Source organism: Anticarsia gemmatalis, chromosome 5 (assembly GCF_050436995.1).
Source record: "Anticarsia gemmatalis isolate Benzon Research Colony breed Stoneville strain chromosome 5, ilAntGemm2 primary, whole genome shotgun sequence".
Taxonomy (NCBI): domain Eukaryota; kingdom Metazoa; phylum Arthropoda; class Insecta; order Lepidoptera; family Erebidae; genus Anticarsia; species Anticarsia gemmatalis.
In genome coordinates, this window is record NC_134749.1 from 10,279,918 (window position 1) to 10,294,716 (window position 14,799).

Below are 14,799 nucleotides of genomic sequence, written 5' to 3' on the forward strand. Positions count from 1 at the left end.
TGTGCATTAGAAATAATTGTCGCTTCCTCTAACGGTGAACGAAAACATCGTAATGAAACCTTGCATGCCTAAAATTTGTTTAATACATTTATGAGGGCATGCAAAACCCTCAACCCGCACTCGGCCAGTAAAAAGTAAAGGAGGATGGGAAACAAATGTATGGAATCTGGGCCCACCCCTCAATAGTAACATATGATATACCGTTGGATAGGCCTTTTTAGCGGAACATTATTTACTAACTAAACTATGGTCAAATGTTAGTACTTTCGGAGCTACGATGTGTTAAAGTCGTCTCAGATTATCATATTATTTATAAGGTAAAATAGTAATGATACTAATAATACATGTATTTTACTTTAAAACAAGATTTATTATTCGTCTTCTTCATCAATAAGAATGACATCATTTAAGAAAAACGCGGGGGCCACGAATGGTTGATATCTTCCAACTCCTAGGTACCAAATCAAAGATATGATGTGAGCGCACGATCCCACAGTTCGCCGTCCGGTCAAACAAGTGCAATAATATTGTGTTATCGCGTTTCTTCCAACTTGGTTTCGATCAATTAATATATAGCAATAATATGTTCTTGCTCTTACGTGGCGTGATTGTATCCTTTGGAGGGGTGGGGTGCTAGAGAGGGGAGCTGCTAGAGAGATAAGCGATGATTATACACAATACAGTTTGAGCCTCGGTAGTGTTAATATTTTAATGAAGTAAACTACGATAAATAATTGCTTAGATTGGGATCATTTTTATGGCAGTATAATAGGTAGTATAACTCCGAAAGTACTGACTTTTAACGTTAGTCGTAATACTAAGTTTTATTCTGCATGAAAATACCTATTCATTCATATGTATCTCACTTCTATTGAGAGGTGGGCCCACCATTACCCATTGTCCTTTGTTTATATAATGTCGCGTAGCAGTTATTACCTTTCCATCGACAGAACCTTCTGACTCGAAGTTGGCTAGGAACTTGTTCAATATCACATCGGCTGTTTCTTCACCGCTCATGTATCTAGGGAACATTAAAATAAATGGTTTATTACAATTAAAATTATCAGAGATTAGCGCGTTCACACAGACAAACAGTTTTTTTTTTGTCGATTTGTGTCTATCTGTAGCGCGATTCTGTACAGTCGGGACTGTCGAGTATCGAGAGTTTGACATTAAGAATGTACTGCCAAAATATTTCCTATGACGCCCGTCAGAGGCGCTGTTCAGATTTTCATACAAAATTTCTCGATGACAGGCCGGTTGTCGGTAGACGATAGTACGAGTAGTAGAGAATCGAGCTACTGATCTATTACTATTCGTACACCTCCTCATTGATTATTTTGTAAATAAATTATTTTTATGGATATAGATTGTTAAGGTTAGCTCGGTGTAAGGTGTAAGCTGGACAAAGTAGGAGTGGGCCATTAGATACTCAATACTCATGCATACCTTGGATGTGCAGTGACGGAGTAAACGCCGCGAATGTCGTCGATTGTGATGACTCCATCCCCAGTCTTGTCCAACTTCTTGAAGGCTTGCTCCACGATAGCACGCCTGGACTCAGCCATTGGTGGCTACAAATAATACAATCCATACTATGATATTGTAAATAATATTATAAATGCGAAAGTAGCTCTCTGCCTGTCTGTTACTCAATCACGCCTAAACTACTGAAACAATTTGCATGAAATTTGCTATGGAGATATTTTGATACCCAAGAAAGGACATAGGCTACTCCGGGAAAATGACGCATTCCCATGGAAAAATTTGGGTGGCGGGCGAAGTCACGGGTAAAAGCTAGTAAAATATAAATAAAAAAATAGTGATTAAACTATTGAAAAAAAGCAGTGATAGCTGAGTGGTTTAAGTTGGCACCTCCCACGCAAATGGTTGCAATTTCGAACCCGAGGCAACACACCAATCACTTTCCGAAGTTATGTGTAGGTATATTAGAAATAATTATCACTTGCTCTAACGGTGAAGGAAAACATCCTGATGGAACATGCATGGTTAAATTTGTATCAGCAGTGGGACATCAATGGGTAAATTTTTTTTAATTTTATTTATATGACGTCGACGTATCTTATTTTCGTTGATATCAAATCAGTGCCTTATAATATGTTTCAGTCTGCAATAATTATAATTTGAACACTATTAACGAAAAACATTACACAGCGTGAGCATTTTGGATAAACCTTTTAAGAGTACAAGATTAATGTTTTCTCGTTAACGCAGTCAATTACTCAAATTAATTCAACGAATTACTTACACGGATTTGAACCAAGAACTCATCAAGGCTGATAGAGCCGCTCTTGTCTGTGTCGAATTTGTCGAACAAATCTTCTGCGTCCTGTAATCAAAATACAAGATATAAAAATTATATTAATATTATTGTTCCAAAAATTTTTGAGATTTCGGCCATCTGTAGCACTGGTTAAGATGATCGCTACGCCTACTGGTGCGTCGGGAGATGGTGGATTCGATTCCCACACTGAAAAAATATTTGTGCAATCCACAAATAATTGTTTCGGGTCTGGTTACTCTATGCGTTCGTTGTTTGTTTGTTTGTAAAAGTTCCTGCGACACAAGAGCAATTCTCAGTGCGAGAATTGTATTTTAAAATAAATAAATAATATATTTTGACACTAGTCGTTTTTGTTTTTTTATTAGAAGTTTAAAATTATACGGTACAACATACATCTTTGCTTAGCTCCAATCCGGTCTCCTTGATGCCGTTGAAGAATTCCTCCTTATTCAGTTGCTTGCTGCCGTCGTCATCCATTCTTCGGAAGATCCTGAAATGTGCGATATAGCAATCTTTAGTTTAATTATCATCATTGATAGGTTTTCTGTATCCACTACCACACCGCAATAGCTACCTCCCTTACTCAGTCAGTCTGGCACTATTAATATAATACCTCCATACTTTGTAATCCCCGAAGAGATATACATTTCAGAGTAAATACGACAAATGTATTAAATACAGATGTACCAAAAGGAATAGAAGAAAAGCTGGGAAAATGAAAAAAGTCTTTCAGATTCTTTTTTTTTACGGTAATGTTATGGACCGTCTTAAAATGACTGATATGCCAAGTGAAATGCCAAAGCAGGGTCTCGCGCCAGGAGTTAAAATTAAAGCTATCCCAATAACTGATTAAATAAATAGTAACTGCAGTTTAACGTTTTGGTGCAGTGGTTACAATTTGTACAAGGTCGCCTCGCCGTAAAAACCGTAGCGCGACGTGCGGCGGGTTCTAATCTCACACAGGTCAAATATTAGTGAGATGAGCATTACTATTTGTTCTGATGCTGGTTGTGAAATTTATCTATATAGTGTGTATTTAGAAGTATATAAGTCTGCCTGTCAGTTATCTGTTTACCATAATACAAGCTCCGCTTAGTTTGGAATCAGATGACCGTGTGGGAGTAGGGTAATTTCCAAGTTAACAGAACAGAAATTAAAATTAGTCCGCCAGTAAAATAATTTAAGAATATTAGACACGTTTTTTTTTTCACTAAAAACCAATAAAGTGACTTACTTAAAAAGCATTAAAGTTATGGAGTGGGGGCTAATGACGTCACGGTCTTGTACATTTTGTACTCTAACGTGACGTCATTTCAACTCAATGTATCTTAGTAATAATTTGATTATGCACACAAAATGACAAATACGTATGTAATTATTTTTCACAATCTACTAGACGGACTAAATAAAACTAGTCATCATCCCTGTTGTCCAATGATATTTATTTGAATTTAAATAATATGAATCCGTACCTGCCAAGTCCTAGGATACCGGAGGCGCCTCGCGACAGGCACAGCAATCGCAGCTTGTCTATAGGCTCTGTGGCAGCGGCGAGAGCCCGCGCAGACTTCTGCATCAACTCCTCCTCCTGCCTCGACGTGGCCGACAGCGGTCTGTGCCATGCTACTGCAAGTACCAGACAAATACCAACTTCAAAGTAATATTCGAGAAGAAACTAAAACTCAGGCATCTGTGGCGCAATTCTGTATCATTTGTACTGTCGAGTATCGAGAGTTTGACATTTAGAGTGTACTGCCAAAATAGTTCCTACGACGACGCCCGTCACAAGCGCTGATCGTTTCTTGATGACAAACCGGTTGTCGGTAGTCGATAATAGTAGAGAATCGAGCTACTGTACCTCAATTCTCTACCACTATCGACTACTGACAAATGGCTAGCTGTCGAAAAATGTTGTATGACAATTGATTCAGCGCCTCTAGTGAGCGTTGTAGAAACAATTTTCGTACTATATTTTAAATATCAAACTCTCGATACCCAAAAGTACTGACTGTACAGAATCGTGCTACTGGTCTGCAATTTATTTCCGATGACATTCGTCGTCGTTCGTTTGAACAACACAAGCTTCAGATAGACCGTGTGTGAGTTGTCCAATAATATTTATGTTTATTTTGTCCGCACGAAAATATTTCCGTGGTTAATAGCGTCAATCTAAAAAATCCTATTTATTAATCCTGGTTATAAACTATCTGTATACCACATTTAATCCAGTAGTTTTTTCGTGAAAGAGTAACAAACATCCACACACACTCTTTAGCATTTATAATGTTAGTAGGATTTATTTATCTGTTCAACAATCCCTACAATAGTTGAGTTCCAAAAGCGATCAACGTCACATTAAAGTAACGTCATTATCCAATAATCAAAACAAGGCATTCTATCACGCGATCACGAACGAAACTATAAAGAAGTCGGTTTAACACAAAACTCCTTGACCCACATTTGTTGAACTTAATTTAATACAATTTAATACTCCAGATCTGTATCGGAATAAACATCAACATAGGGACAATGGCTGTATTTTATGCGATTTTATTAAATATCTTTAGTCTACTGGTATGAAAAAATCGGCCTTGTAAAATTTCCGCTTTCTTCTAGCTAATACGGTTTATGAGATACAGCCTGGAGACAGACAGACAGACAGCGCAGGTTTAGTAATAGGGTCCCGTTTTACCCTTGGGGTACGGAAGCCTAAAAAGAATGTGAGACATGAAGTAAAGTTATTTAGCTTTTATTTTAATTTGTTTTATTGTATCGCTAATCATTATGCAAAGGTAAACATATTCTTTAGTTTTCGTCGACTTACGGCCAGGTCATCAAAAGTAACAGCCAAAGTAGGGGCTTTAATAAAAATAACAGTCAAATTTGTTTCTTACCGAATTTACTGATAGTTTGATAAAGAAACAGATTTGCCTTTACTACTCAGATTCAAGTAAAAGTCAATGGCTTAGCGTTTACTTTAATATGTGAAGAAACTGGCCGTTAGACGATAAAGTTCAAATTCGAAAAAAAAGGTTGTTTCCGCGATATGAAAAGTACAAAACGAACGGTCACACGCGGAATTTCTTGCAAACCTGCATTGCTGATAAACGAACATTCTGGAATATTATCCAGATCCAATCAGCTATTATTTAATAAGTATACCAAACTTTACTCTATAATTACGAAATATAGAACTGTATTATTAGTAATAAAAACTTTAGCAATACGTTTACCTAGAATTGTCCGTATTTATGCAAAATGGAACCACACGACAATTTTTTAATTTTTACTTTTTAGCGGAATACTAATTTAAAAGTGGCCTAAAACCTTATTCAAAAAAGAACGGTGCGATTTTCGCTTCAGAAATAATGTTTACAAATGGCATAACAAAACCAACTGGAACTGAAAGTGCAGATATGTTTTTGTTAAACCTTTGATAGCTCAAAAGTACTCATTTGCTGTGTGGTTCCTTTTTGCATAAATACGGACAATTAGGCCTATAATTTCCATAAATCGAGTGTTACTCGAGCCCGCATGACACAAATTCAGTGTGTATATTATTATTATAGGGGTTGCCAAGCGAGTCCGGCTGGGGAAATCGATACACTGACTACTTAATTATTTACTTCATCAAACTTTACAGCTCTAACACACATTCGACGATAAACAATCTTCGATTTTATTGAAAGATTGTTTTTAATATAGAAGTAGAATACTTAATTAATTTTATTTTCAGCTGTGTTTAGAAATCATCGTTAAATCGAATTTAACTTGTTCGAATTCACAGAAAACCACACATTCTTTTTAATGTGGCATAAACTTTTTGACACGTATAATCATAAATCACGATTATAATCGAACAATTTAGGCTTGATAGCAGTTATCAACTTTCCGATATAAAAGCTTTTACAAGCTATTAATGTCACTGTACTCTATCACTTAAACGCGACCCTTCGTTTTTATCATGTCGACAGAAATGTGACACCAGTTATTCTAACTTACTTACTTTTTGAACGATTACGCATTATTTAATTTTTATAGAAACACAAAAAGCAATAAAAGAAATTAACGAAACGTTTTTCGGCCGTCCCGATTTAATTTCATTTACGACTAACTAAGGCTTTTTAAATTGAATACACAGTATGTCGACTTACTATTAGATTTCGTCTTAGGTTTGCCACGATACATTCTATCCATTACCAACTAATATCACAATACACAAAACACGTGGACATTAGTTCCATAAACTCGACATTTTTATAAAGTAAACAGGCCGTGTACGTCTTCGAGCCTTCGACTGTAAGTACAGACTGAAGCGAAAATAAGGGTAACGACTTTACAAACAGTCACGGTTGGGTGTTGAAATAATAAATTGCTTTTCTTTTCTTCAGGTTTTCGTATTAACTTGATTAGTGTTACAAACTTGGTACTTAACTGGCTATAGTTCTCAGAAATTATTAAACTATTGGATATAATAATTATTCTTTTCAATAATTGTCTGAGAATTATCAAAATAAATATTTGAAACTACTGAAATTAGCTCAATGGAGCTCTAATAGCCAATTATAAAATTAATTATCATTAAATATAAGTCACTATCAAACTTTAACTGTAAATTTAAAGCGCAAAAACGTATACTTAAAAAACTAACAAATATTTAGAAATAAAAATTCATACTCACACGACATTTTAGAATCGAATTTATAAACTTGTCACAGCGTAACAGACAACCGTGAACAGGCAATTGTCAATATCGACTGTACACAGTACGCTTACAAGCTCATATAATATTTACTAAGACATGGAATATTCGTAGTATCAAAACAATAGGATGAAATCATACGAGCCTATCGGTACTGCAGTAAATGGACCGCGGAAAGGAAACGTAGATACACGTACTTTAAATTGTAAAGTAGATCCGGACTGTACCAACATAAATGCTTTGGACGCGGGCCAAAAGTGTCTTTTTACCTTGATATATGAGTAGGTTTTTTTGCAATGCTTGAATTGTATTAGAGCTAAATATGAACTTATTTTGCTGGAAATTGCAGCGTAATAGGAAAGTATAAAGTGCCCCTATAAATTCAAACGTATTGGTAAAGGTGTTATACCTTACTTAATGTTTTAAACTAGCCTCAAAAAAGTAGGTACTGTGAGTGGTCATTGGTACTAACTAGCTACCACAGTTGTTAAGAGGAACAAGGAATAACTCTTTATGTTATCACTTAGATCACGATAAAATGCAACCCATCCACATACTGGTCTTATCAGAAATGTTAAGCCTTCACAGTTTACGTTATACACCATACGTCAATATAATGTTTAATACAACATCCTTTTTAACGTCTCGTTTAACTTTTTAAATGATAATAAAATTATTATTTACGAGTTAAATCGATAAACGTGACCTCTGAATGAATACATTCAAAAGAGTTCAAGGTGATTTATATAGGGTTGTCACACTTTTCTTCCTAAAAAATGTGAAGAAAGAGTGGAAAGCGCTTTTTGATGGAGTATTTAATAAAACAAGGCGTGTGAAATGCAAACATGAACATCAACAATCATCAAAATTACAAATTAATTATTTAAGTGAAACAAATTAGAAAAAAAACACAAGTATCAATGCAAAACAAAGTGCCCACAGTTAAAGAAGAAGTCGACGAAAACGAGAATTGAGTGCCAAAAAAAAATCCATGCGGCAGCGCAATTCTTGGCTAGTGGCAACCCTACGCGATATTTTGATTAATTAACTTAGAATTCTTATAAAAAACTTGATGGATGGTATCACCTAGTTTACAAAGGCTGTAAAACGAAACTATTGTTACAAAAAGCTTTATCATTTTAGTTTTTTAACTTGTATATTTTGACAGAATTAATCAGGTCAAAAACGGACATGAAATAAAGTTTTTCGGTAACGAAACTTATGTATGCAGCGGTCTTTATCAAATTCAAGTGATAAATCTATACTAATATTATAAAGCTGAAGAGTTTGTTTGTTTGTTTGTTTGAACGCGCTAATCTCAGGAACTACTGGTCCGATTTGAAAAATTCTTTCAGTGTTAGTTAGCCCATTTATCGAGGAAGGCTATAGGCTATATAACATCACGCTACGGCCATTAGGACCGGAGTAGTAATGAAAAATGTTACAAAAACGGGGAAAATTTGGATCCAGTCTCTCTGCGTCACGCAAGCGAAGTTGCGCGGGTCAGCTAGTTATGCATACGTTATAAAATAATGTATCGAATTTGTTAAATTGAAGAGCGATTGAATAATGTGTGTTTGTATGTACCTATGCATGTCTTATTCCGTGTACCTATGTACATATGTATTGCGATAAAAACTTTACGATTTGAAATACAATGACAAATAGTAGGTAAGGTCATTGGCTCCTTAAATAATGGAAACCCCATATGCCGTGACGTGTTTGCGTGATAATGCCTTAACACGTAATCAAACTGCTAACAATTATTACAAGGTACTTTCATTAATTTTTATACCAATTTTTATATACGCAGTAAAGTTTTGCTGAAAAATTGCCACGTAGACGTTTAATTAGGATATTTATTTTGTTTGTTCCACGGTATTAAATTAGCTAAAAAATTAGCGTGTAATTACTTCTTTACATGTGAATTTTATGGGCAATCATATGTTAGGAGTGTTAGGTAGTTAGTCATATTATTATAATAGTGAATTCAGTATTATAATGAAACGGTTTTGAACTATGATGTAGAACGGATATTGCGTATAAATCTCATAACGACTATAAATAAATTTAACCCATAAATGTCCCACTGCTTGGCAAGGGTCTTTGCCTTGAGTCCACAATGCTGGACAAGTTCGGGGACTCTACATACCTATAAGAACTGTTCTAAAGAGCTCTCAAGCATGCAAATACAGTGTATTCCTCTAAACATCATGATTTTTTAACAATCTGTGGGTGTCTGTTCCAAAGATAAACAATCGTTGGCGAGAACAGAACATAGATGGGCCGCTTAATGGTATATGAGCTGGAGGTAGCTAAAATTGATCCCTATTATAATAATGTAATTAACTTAAGGAGTCATAACTTTATATACTTATACATATTACTCATTCCTATTAACTACTAAAGAAAACATTAGTCTGGTACTATGTGACTTTAATTAATTAATTTCTAATACATCAAACAAATATATTTACCTAGTAACTAGTAGTTTGTGTTCAATCAAGCAAATACGGCAAATATTGATTAACTTTGTGTACATTGCTTGTTTAGTTACTACTGTTAGACTATATGTGTATTGGAGCGAGCTATCTATCCTATCCTGCATACCGCTGTAGGAAATATGCTATACATACTGCAGAGAATGTTACTACGCACTAGTGGACTCAACCGAACTAAACTTACACATCGCAGCTCAAGTAGGCATTGTTTCCAGGCCATAATATGATGGGCAGTATAAAACCGTCAATGGAACGAAATCAGAAGACTGAAAATCGTTGAAATGCTGTTCGAAATCGATATTGTGTGTTTTTGTAAAACTAAGGCTTACTACCAACATATTCGGTTTGGCACATTCAATTCGGCAATATTTATCGAACAACCGACTCGAATCACTTGTTTGGCTTGTACCGATCTGGTGCATCTTCACTTATTTTTGCCGTCAACTAATACCGAACCGAATATGTGTAGCAAGCGTACGCAGAGAAAGTAAATGGCGATTATAAAAACAGTTTACCAGCGTGGAAACAATAGATACGACAATTCTAAGCCCGCATAGTTACATTTATTTATCTTAGATAACTGTAAACCAGCTAGAAACAAACTATTATTAGACCAAACAGTACCTACGAAGCTTTGTTTCAATCTCTAGGAATATATTTTGGAGACTAGACGGTCATAATGCAATCACAACGGGATTTGGCATAAAGAATCGATTTGAATCAAAGTTTGGATAGGCGTAGTATTGAATAGCTGCTTTCGAAATTATCATTATTTTTAGTTTCTGAGGTATATTTAGCGGTAGGTAGATATTCAATAGCGTTTAAACTCATATAAAAAAAACTCTATTGAATAGATAAACTACCGTTAAATGTACAGAGAAACCATTAATTTTGCATGATTAAATGACATTAGTTATGATGTAAGAACTTACCACTGTCCATCACGTCGTTTTTATCCCCCTTGTCTCCTTTAGACCCTTTAGAAGAGATGTTATCGTAGTTGAAGCAGGCTGTGGACAAATAAAATAAGTTAATAATTTTATTCTATCTTCGAACCACAACTGACTGACGGCCACGTGCAAATAAGGATTTGAAAATAATCTCTGTCTGTTTTTACCTGCTAATCTCTAAAACTATTAAACGGATTCAAATGATACTTTCTAAGTTGTATGCATAATAATGTCCACGGAAACGAAGTTGCGGGCATCAGCTAGTAATCAAATACACATAAATCTTACACAAACTAGATCAGTTAATTATCATTGCATGTCCTGTCATCTTGATAGCAGAAGCTCATGACCGTACCTAATCACATCCAATACAGAGATACGAATCTAAATAGTACAAATACATTAAATCCATATCGATCTAAATTTCATGTTGGTAATTACTGACAATTTTCGTGTTACAACTGACACGGATAAAATTGACAAACTACTAACAAAGGGAAGGCAATTATGGAGGTTTTGTATGATATTTATGTATTACTTATTCATTATACAATTTTATGTACAGCCATAGGCAACTACACAAAACTATATTATTGTGCACTAGAGGCCACTTCGTCCGCGTGGAAACCCTTCCCATGTAAATCCCGATCCCTCGGGAACTCCGAGATAAGCATATATTATTCTGGGTCTTCAGCTACCTATATACCAAATTTCTTTGTAATCGGTTCAGTAGTTTTTGCGTGAAAGAGTAACAAACATCTATACATACATACATTCTCATAAACTTTCGCACTTATAATATTAGTAGGATCTAAAATAATTTTTGGAAGGCATGTTAAATTGTGGTTCCCGGTTGTCATTTTCAAAGATCTTTGACAGTCGATACCAGCAGTAACCTTTCTTACAACTATGCTGGAATCTGCTTCCAGTCTTACCGAATGCAGCTGAATTTTAGTTTTTACATTGAGCGACTGCCTATAGGACCTCCACAAACCAGTTAGGTTTTAAAATGAGACCCTTTGGTAAGACTGGCTGACAGACTTTCAAGCTTATGCCACTGGTAACGACAGTCATATATCTATTATTTATTCATCACATGGTTATTATGAATACATACAATGTATATAATAGGCAAACATATATGCCATAAGGGCGTATGTAATTAGCTACGCCCATAAACGTCCTTTATAATATCCCTAGAGCATACTGAAAGTAGGTTAATTATTCATTACTTTGTCTGATAAGTTTTATTGTGATAAAGGCAATCAATAGAGCAATTTTATAAAGAACTATTTGTATTTTTTTTGTTATTTTGTTATGAAATGATATCCACCATAATACCCGCGTATTGTGTTTTTAGGGTTCCGTACTCAAAAGGTAAAAACGGGTCCTATTACTGAGAATTCGCTGTCTGTCTGTCACCAGGCTTACATCTCACCGTGATAATAAGAGTTGAAATGTTCACAGATGATGTATTTCAGTTGCCGCTTTAAAAAACAGAATAAAATATTTTGTTGTATTTCCACTCATATTATTAAGCCGCAAAATAAAGTTAATTAAAATCACATAAAAGAAAATAGGAATTATATCTTACTTGCCTACTCAAAGAAAATTCGGCAATTGGAAAATAAAAATCCACAATCGATATTACGAACTTCATAAAGGTTTTATTGAAATAAACTTATCTCAGTAAGCTAAAATTATTTACAGACACAACCCGAGCAGCTGTTGATTCACATAAATAACTTGTTATTATCGACAAAAGTTAGTTTCTTCTTTCATTAGAATAAAGCGTCGCCGTCTAATCAAACTATGAACTATACAAGCTATAAAGCCCAAATAATAATTGATCTAAAAACCAAGAATTATGTCACTATTTATTAATAATAATCATAACTTACTTACATCTAAGTACAACTAAAGAATTGAACTTGATCGTCTTGCAGGGTCAGTTGCCGTAAAGTTTACGTAGATACATAGAGAGAAAAACCAACAAAGCCAATCAAAATAACTTTCTATGCCATCAAAAACATTCTGTAAAAACCTCAAGTCTCGCCGTAAAAAGTTGTGAGATCTATATAATACCAAGTCGATTAATCTATTTAGTCTCTACTTAAAGGACCTTCTGTCTTAAGTTATTACGTATGTTATTATCATGCCAATTTAAAAAAAAATACCTCTAAAACAAATAGACCGACCTGGCCATCGCATGATTTGATTATTAGTATGTATCACACTACACAGCACGACAAGAAGTTCATGCTCCTGAAATGTTAATAATGGCGAATTTGTGTTTTCTTGCGATGACCAAGTCGATCTATTTGTTTTAAAGGTATTTTTTTTAAATTGGCATGATAATAACATACGTAATAACTTAAGACAGAAGGTCCTTTAAGTAGAGACTAAATAGATTAATCGACTTGGTATTATATAGATCTCACAACTTTTTACGGCGAGACTTGAGGTTTTTACAGAATGTTTTTGATGGCATCTCACTTCTTTTTGTAGAGCGAACATAAGTCCAATTTGTATGGAAAGACGTTTTTTTTCATAATTCAACATTTTTTCTTATGGGAATGTTGTTCAGTTTCATGGGCTAAACACCCTTACCCACCCTTTACCCCCTCCCGTTATGCCTCATATAGTAGGTAACTATTTACACCTATTTATTTTATTTTCTACAGTAATAATAATTCATTAACTGCAAATGTAACCTTGTAATCTTATACATTTATATGGGATTACAAAGTTATTGTTGCAGTTGGTGTATTTAGAAAACTGGACCGAAATTAGAAAATATTAAATTTTTCCCATGATTAAGACACTAAACCCTATTTGTATTCTAAAGGAGATCATCCACGCTCCATACATTTTTGGGCCTTTTTTCAAAGTGCCGGCCAACAAAAAAAAGTGGCATGTATCGATAGAGCTAGCCATTTGAAACAATAGTTAGTATGGCACAAAACCGGAAGGATCGCTTTAAACCGAGTTATACAGGTTTGAAGATTCATAATATTCAAACATTAATTCATTTCTGAAAGTTCTGTTAAATATAAAATAATGATTGATTTTGCTGGAATTAAGTATCTAAAGCAAACGACCACTCTGAAGTTGATTTAAGGTCATAAGCACACGTATCAACTCGGAAACGGGTCGTCACCGTATCAACTCGAGCTCATCAGTATTATTTGTATGTAATTCCCTACTGTACCACACTTATCGGAATCGTTATGTGATCGCCCCGGCTCACGACGATGGGAGTGGTGCGTATGCGCATTATGCATACACCAGCACCCAGGGTGAAGTGCGGGACTATGTGCAAATTCCGATAGAAGGGCGGGCATACCTTCTAAACCGCAACATGTGTCCTCATAACAAGGGCCCTCATCACAAATGGTGCCCGAAGCACAAAATATTGTTCCACATGCCGATGAGTCGGACATAACAACCCAACGGCAACACTCTAGATGACCTCTTACCTAGACGATGGTTTGTTAGTTGCACACAATCGAGGGTGCGGCCCCTTGGGTTCGCTAAGGGAGGATGCGCTGACCTTGCGCTAGTCGCCAGTGACCAGTCCAGTGGCGACGCATTGAGGCGCCGGGGGAACTAAAACTCGCACCTAAGGGGCCGCACCCTCGGTTGTGTGCAACTAACAAACCATCGTCTAGGTAAGAGGTCATCTAGAGTGTTGCCGTTGGGTTGTTATGTCCGACTCAACGGCACGTGGAACAATATTTTGTGCTTCGGGCACGATTTGTGATGAGGGCCCTTGTTATGAGGACACATGTTGCGGTTTAGAAGATATGCCCACAATTCTATCGGAATTTGCACATAGCCCCGCACTCCACCCTGGGTGTTGGTGTATACATAATGTGCATACGAACCACTCCCATGGTCGTGAGCCGGGGCGATCACATAACGATTCCGATAAGTGTGGTACAGTAGGGAATTACATACAAATAATACTGATGAGCTCGAGTTGATACGGTGACGACCCGTTTCCGAGTTGATACGTGTGCTTATGACCTTAAATCAACTTCAGAGTGGTCGTTTGCTTTAGATACTTAATTCCAGCAAAATCAATCATTATTTTATATTTAACAGAACTTTCAGAAATGAATTAATGTTTGAATATTATGAATCTTCAAACCTGTATAACTCGGTTCAAAGCGATCCTACCGGTTTTGTGCCATACTAACTATTGCTTCAAATGGCTAGCTCTATTGATACATGCAACTTTTTTTTGTTGGCCGGCACTTTGAAAAAAGGCCCAAAATGGATGATCTCCTTTAAGCTTCTAAGTCTGCTAGAAGTACCTTAGACTTTTGATGATCGGTG

General features: G+C 35.7%; 1 protein-coding gene across 5 annotated transcripts in view; it reads right to left on the reverse strand.

Moving 5' to 3' along the window:
• Positions 1 to 14,799, reverse strand: part of LOC142973151 (calcyphosin-like protein) — a 66,383-nt gene that overhangs the window by 1,741 nt on the left and 49,843 nt on the right. For 3 of the 5 annotated variants that reach the window (XM_076114746.1, XM_076114747.1, XM_076114749.1), the window contains exons 2-7: positions 10,441 to 10,518; positions 3,778 to 3,931; positions 2,699 to 2,795; positions 2,270 to 2,350; positions 1,450 to 1,574; positions 937 to 1,021 (exon numbers count right to left, since the gene is read on the reverse strand). In XM_076114746.1, coding sequence (XP_075970861.1) covers positions 937 to 1,021; positions 1,450 to 1,574; positions 2,270 to 2,350; positions 2,699 to 2,795; positions 3,778 to 3,931; positions 10,441 to 10,518 — 620 coding nt within the window. Of the gene's footprint in view, positions 1 to 936; positions 1,022 to 1,449; positions 1,575 to 2,269; positions 2,351 to 2,698; positions 2,796 to 3,777; positions 3,932 to 6,459; positions 6,602 to 6,986; positions 7,125 to 10,440; positions 10,519 to 14,799 lie in introns of those variants that run through there. The other 2 variants (XM_076114750.1, XM_076114748.1) reach the window with 2 other exon arrangements.